Consider the following 6828-nt stretch of genomic DNA (forward strand, 5'->3'; position numbering starts at 1 on the left):
TTGCCTGTCACCAAGAGCACCCCAGGACCAAAGCACACTGGTGACAACAGCATTCCCAGCAGCGTGGGTGGTGGGTCTATGTGCCATCTGCCAATACAGGCATATACCCGATTGTCCAAGCTCCACTCTGTCTGTCCGAATCGTCCTGCCAGGTTTCCCACGTGCCACCAGCCTGTTCACGTTCACAGAGTCCCCACAGACCTAGGGGCCCTGATGCTTTTGTGTGAAAAGTCCATATGCTCTAACGGGAAGCTGAACATTTCTGTTCTGGGGACTGGGTGGTCAGCTGGCCTTGGGCAAAAAGCACTGTATCTGCTCATACAATTCATTTACTGAAATCAATAGCAGGAACTCTGCTCTCGTGTGCTCTCTCACTGCAAGTGGAGGGTTTGCTGGGATTCATTCTCCAGAAGACTGGGATCACAAAGCTGAGCCTAGCGCGGGAACCCCGACACTGAGGGGAGCTCCCTGGAGATAGATCTAGGCATCCTGCTGGCTGGAAAGTTCATGCTCCATGTTTTCTTTAGAACCCCTGCCCTAAGCGTTTGTGTTCAGCCAGGCCCTCTATTCATATAGAACAGGCCCTGAGGAGGGATTCTAGGCCCGCGCCCACTACACTGCTTCCACGGGCTTCATCGAGATTGCTCTCCAGTTGTACTTGGGCCTGATGCTCTGCACCATCACCACGTTGACCATGTGGCCTACAAGAGGGGTGTATCCATTGGGAAGCTTCAGCGAGTGGAAGGTGAAAAAGATAGTGTGATTCAGCATTCCTTCTCGTCTGTGGATGCTGGTCACGCACACCTGTCACGAGAAAGTGTGCCAGTGAGTGTCGGGAGCAGGACCCTTGGTCAGGCTCTGTCCCTGCACACTGGCTCTAACCACTTGTTGGCCCCACTCTGTCACTGTTTCCTGTCCTGCCTGCTGCACTGCCAAAGCTGGGGTGCAGTGTCTCCTACTCCCCTTCCACATGCCCCTTCACACCATTTAAAGAGGAGGCACTCCAGTGGCTCTGTCCTGCTCATGAGAGTTCATGTCCTAGATATTAATCACCACTGGCCATTAGCCCCTGTGCTCAATGTTGATGGATGAAGGATTGACTGAAACAGAAAAACAGCATGAAGCACACTCTCCTCCCCACCCCACCCAGCCCCGCCCCTTCACACTTCAAGCTCATGATTTCACCTGCATCTTTGTGAAAACTCACTTTCAGGTGAGCTCAACCACTGCCCCCAGACCCCCACACTTTGTACTCCTGCCTCCAGGGCAATGTTCTCTGGACGGCTGAGTTCTTCTTCCTGTATTTTTTTTAAAAAGAGGATCCCAAGTAACAACCCCCACCCCTAGGAAGCTCTGTGCCTCAGAAGCAGAGTATGTCCATGTGCGTCCTGCTACCCTTAGCTGCTTCCTTACAAAGTCCTAGCGCTTAGGCAAAGGGCTCCAGGATATATAAGCTTCTGTGTGTTTGCATTTCCCAGGACACCCCGCAGATAGCTAGTCACAAATATCACCCGAGGAAGCTCTGAGACAAGCCAACAATACAGAAAACAATTACCTCTTCCAGTTGCCTGCGTCTTGTGGCCTTCAGTGAGTGTATTGTGAGTTTTGATGAGCTGTGTTCCAAAGAATACTCCAGATCTAACCAGTCCCCTTTGTATGGCTGAAAACCTAAGATGGCTAAGAGAAAATCGAGTTGAAGGCAATTCTACCACCCGGTTCCAGCCTCATCTTTACAAAGGTCTGGATACAAGCCATTCCCTTGTGACTGTTGCCAAGCAAAACTGCACTGCTTACACTGACTTGTAAAACCACAGTCAAGAGAGAATTCGGGGTAAAGCGCAGGAGGCCTATTCATTCCCAGGCCGAATGGCACTGTGCGGTGCTTAGACACTGATTTTCCTCCACTCCCTTAGCAGAGTCAAACGGGCAAATGCTACCTATCCCAGCCATTGCTTTGGGAACACTGGAGAACTTACAGGTTAAGGGGTCACATTCAGAGTCCCCATGTACACACACCAAAGCAGACACCACACACAGAACACCCACTTTAAGTACAGATTTTAAAATGTAAAGATTTCTAATGAGGTTTACTCTCAGAGTTCGGTACGTATGCGAAAGAAAAACTTGTCCATTTTTTTTCCTGGGCATTCAACTACTCAGCACCTAACAATGATAGTGTGGTGCCTACAAAAACTCCCCGTTGATCTCTCTGCTGCACTTTATTTTCAGTGCCCAGGGTCCTTCTCCAATACTGAAGCTCCCCAGATGCAGCCCGGGCAAACCATGCCTACCCTGAGACCTCAACACGTTAGGTGTGGCATGTCTTTCCAATGTCAATCCAACCTTTAGAAATGCTGTCTAGGCAGAAGAAGTACTCATCAGCGAGGTAGACGATGTCTTCCTTCACGTAGGAAACACATGCTGATAAATCTTGGATGATGGAGCTTGGCTCTCTGAGCGCACAGTATTCCAAGACAACACAAACCTACAAGATAAGGAAGCAGCTGTGAAACATGATTAAGTTCAAAATGGAATCTCGTATGTCTAAACGCTGCCTGTGGAAGGGCTGAGGTGGTGAAGGCCCTGATGGAATCCAAGCTTCCAGATTGAACTCATCCTCCTTTGCGGGGGAACAGCTGGCTCACTGGGAATCCTTTCTCTGTTGGGGTCTTTCCCGCTGCCCACACCCATTCCATGGTCGCTTCTCCCAAACTGGCTTTCCTTGAGGAGTGAAGCCCCAGGCCATTGTCTGTGCGCTACCGTATGCCCCCAGGTGCATGGTCCATTGCACAGGACGCCACATTACCTCACAGCCACAGTGCCCAATGAGCTTACCCGCAAGCCCCATATCCAGGATCCATTACCACAGTCTCCCCTGCCCCCTTAACTCCACAGGGAATGCAGACAGATTCAGATGTCTGTGAGGACAGTGGAGGCGACCCTTCAGTGTGATGGACAGGTAAGGGATTCTTGACTTTGTGGGAAGCAACAGGGCGTGAGAGAGAGAGAGCCTCATTCTGCGTATGCACACACGTTGAGTGCAGGCTTGCTAAATGCTCAAATGTAAGTAAACCGTGGTGGAAAACTCGATTTAATACAGGGGTGACTTGGGAATTAGTGTAAGACTCTCTGTGCTTTCTATCCGACCCCACGAACAAGAAGAGCTACACGTAACACATAAACAATGAATCCCAAAGAGGTCAAAAGGTGGTGATGTGACAATGACCCACGGAGCCTACATATATTGCATTTATTCTTTTTTAGCAGTGTCCCAGTTTGCTTGCTATGCAAATAGTTGTGATGCGTCCTGTTGATCAATGGCTGTCAGAAAATAAAAATGGAGGTGTTCCCCCGGAACACTTCCACCGTCTCCCTAGGGAATCCTCACACTGCATTTCCCTTTTCCCTTTGCAAGGCTTTGGATGTTCAGAACCCTTCCCCACAGATCCTGGGAAACAGGCAGACTGTGGGAGGAGTATCAGTTAGCGCAACATAGGTAACAACAGGTAATTTCACCAAATCTTTGCTCTGGGGTTTAGTTTCACAACTCTAGAAACCACAAAAATCATCGGATCTCACACCTGAAAGGGAGAATCCAGTGGAGTGTCTGTGTTGGCTCAGTGACTGTTTCTGAAAGACTGACAGGCACCTCATTTGGGACAGCGCCTGCACCTGGGAAGGCATCCTTGCAAACAGACTTTCACCTGAGAAGATGGTGATCTAAGGGGACCCTGCTGTTGGAACACAGGGACAACTCACTCTGGGTTTTAAACGGTAAAACATGGAACCTAGGGTTGGGTGTGGTGGCACATCCGCCATGCTCAAAAGACTGAGGTTGGAGGAGGCTTTGATCCTAGGAGAACCTATCCCATCCTGTACTCATATTCTCTGTCTGTCTGTCTGTCTCTCTCTCTCTCATTCTCTGCTTCTCTCTTTCTCTTACACACACACACACACACACACACACACACACACACACACACACACACACACAAGCAAAGAGGAACCTACACCTACAGGACAACAGGAAATTGCATTCATGACTTACACTATATGGGTGCTGTAGAGAGGTTGCTTTGAAAGGAGATAGCAAGGTGGAAAGCCCCATGGGAAAAGAGAGTCCTTCCAAACCTTCGCGTATCTTACCTCGGTGGCTTTCAAGTCGTGGGACACTGGGTCTTCCTCCACAAAGGCAAGGACTTTATCTCCAGGTTGCAGATACACGGAGCCAGCCACACTCTCCGTGCTGAAGAAGACACACTCTTCGATCCAGCCCCAATCTTTCCCGCAACTAGTCACGACGCCCTTCACAACCTTAGTATGCGGTTCACCTGTGAATTGGGGACACCACAGGTGCCATGAACTAATCTCAAGAGAAGGTGCCCACCGCAATGAGTCCTCCCCCAGTGTGAGATGTTACACAAACATGTCCAGCTTCAAGCAGAATGCTTCTGACTCGTGGAGCGCGTGCTGAAGACAGGAGGCATGATGGGAATGACAGGAAACAAGATGGCGATCACTGTGGGATTCTGAAGGCAGATTGTCCAGGTTCAAATCTTGGCTTTGCCTTGCTCCGCACAGGAGGACCCCGGCTAAAAGCACAAGCCGGTATCCCGATAGCCTCTGTTATAAGCACAGTGACCCTCAGTGATGGTCTGTGTAACCCCAGATACATTGTTTGACCTCTCTGACCATTTTTGCAGTCAAGGTCTCCATTTCTGTTGCACACATTAACTGGTACATATGCGTCAACCCCTAACAACCCTGAGTGTCTTGTACGCCTTAAAGTCCAAATGCTATTGCTATCACCGTGCCTGGAGGTAGGTGCTCTTTACGGGACCGCAATTGCACTAAGTCTGTGTATGTAAGCCACTGCACTGATAGACCCCACGGAGAGATTGGAGGGGCTCACCAGAGACAGGTCTGTGGGCACATCTATGTAAACCTTACTGCTTGGAGAACATCAGAAAAGGATCAAAAGCTCCAGACCTTTCTAAGCTGCAGATCAAGCACGAAGCCATCTTGGACACACCAGAGTGAGTCCTTGATTCAAAACTACATTAAGAGGAAAGGACCAGGAGGGGAGCTCAGGGGTCCTGTGGTGGCCTACATGACGACAACCCTGGGTTCCATTTCTAGCACCACAACCAGAGAATTCATCAAAGATATTTGGTTTCTTGAGGCCAAGGCTCACACCGTGGCCCTAGACAGGCCCCGGGCTCTCATTAGTTATGCAGCATAGGTTGGAATCAAACCTGTGACCCTCTCCTGCTCCGCGCCCAAATGGCTGTACGATTGGCACCGCAAGACTAGGGGTCCTCTTAAGAAGTTGCTCATGAAAAGCCCGGCATGGTGGCACACGCCTTTAATCCCAGCACTCGGGAGGCAGAGGAAGGCAGATTGCTGTGAGTTCGAGGTCAGGCTGATCTACAGAGTGAGTCTAGGACAGCCAAGGCTACACAGAGAAACCCTGTCTCGAAAAACAAAAACAAAAACAAAAAAGAAGAAGAGGAGGAGGAGGAGGAGGAGGAGGAGGAGGGGAAGAAGAAGAAGAAGAAGAAGGAAAGTTGCTCGTGAAGATGAATCACCTGTTAGGCACACTGAATCACCAGACACAAATCAGAACGGCTTCAAAGCTTGGATGCCATCCCTCTCAGGACAGTGTGTTGGAATCCTAGGCCCCGGCAGGCCTTCACCCATTCAGCTTGAGTGCTCATTAAAGGTGAGACGCGAGTTGCCGGGCACAAAGTGAGCAGCCTTAAACCTTGGGCCCTGATCTACCAGGCATGGCAATGTACCAGAACTGACTCCATTCTTGCCTCCAAATGCACGCTGGGATGGGAAGCAAGACCAAATCTGGGCTCCAATTCGAGTGCTCCCGGGCTCCCGGAAGTAGAAGAAAAGCTCTTAGAGGCCTTTTGTGTCCCCGGTGGTTTGAATTGGTCAAAATCATTGGCACACCAAGAGAATTCGGTACAGGGTTCAAGGTTCACCCCAAGGCATGGGTACCTGAGGACAAGCCACCCTCAACAGCCACTGTGGACTGCTGCAGGCCTCTATTGATCTCTTTGTCCCCTTTGTGATCCTGGCTAAGTGGAGCCTCCCCGAGGTGTTTCCTGCCGGGAAGATAGGGCGCCAAGTGACCAAGGGGTACCTTTCATGTGTGTCCTTTCTCTTTTGACAGACGCAATCTTCCACTGAAAGAAGACCCATGCTCTGCACAGCGAGCGGAAGAAACGTCTGCAACCGCAATCAGAGATGCAGCAGACACAGTAGCAGCAGAAGGTCCGGGATGTCATGACACCCATGGTGCCACCACTTGATTTCCTGCCTTGCTCCTGGGGGATGGTACCATTGGCTACTAGGCAGCCCTGGGGACACCCAGGCTCATCTTACTCCCCCTGTGGCTCAGGCTCAGCAGAGCCCCCTTCCCAGGAGACTGGTAACCAATGGGCATTGTTCCACCCACCAACCAATGAGCAGGACGCACGCGCTGAAGATGCTCCTCTGGCCAATGGCAGGCGCTGGGGGCGGGTGCGGGGTGGGGGTGGGGGAACAAAAATCCCCCTAGTGCATTGTGTCTATAGCATAGAAAGACCATGGAATTGTATTCCTGTGCGCACTTGGGGTCTTCTCTGAATCCCTAGAAAGAGACTGTTGCAGCGTACCCTGGAAGGACAAATGTTTGGCATGGTAGGGTTCTTGAAAGGGGGCGTGGCTCCCTGAAGTATTTCACATTAGGGCCCTGCAGGGTGTCTGTGATAGGGGTTCTGTGAGTCAGTCGTGCCTTGTTCAGCACGTGCGGCTCATGGGTTCATGGTGGAGCTC

General features: G+C 50.7%; 1 protein-coding gene across 1 annotated transcript; it reads right to left on the minus strand.

Moving 5' to 3' along the window:
- Positions 1-364: 364 nt before the first annotated feature.
- Positions 365-6418, minus strand: LOC311601442 (cancer/testis antigen 55-like). Its single transcript, XM_084788898.1, has 5 exons — positions 6155-6418; positions 4147-4331; positions 2344-2485; positions 1556-1677; positions 365-804 (listed from the first exon to the last, which is right to left on the minus strand). Exons 1-5 carry the CDS (start codon positions 6306-6308, stop codon positions 613-615), a joined length of 795 nt encoding a protein of 264 aa, XP_084645024.1. The 5' UTR covers positions 6309-6418; the 3' UTR covers positions 365-612.
- Positions 6419-6828: the final 410 nt, after the last annotated feature.

Source organism: Acomys minous (genome assembly GCF_964271855.1).
Source record: "Acomys minous genome assembly, chromosome: 7".
Lineage (NCBI taxonomy): Eukaryota > Metazoa > Chordata > Mammalia > Rodentia > Muridae > Acomys > Acomys minous.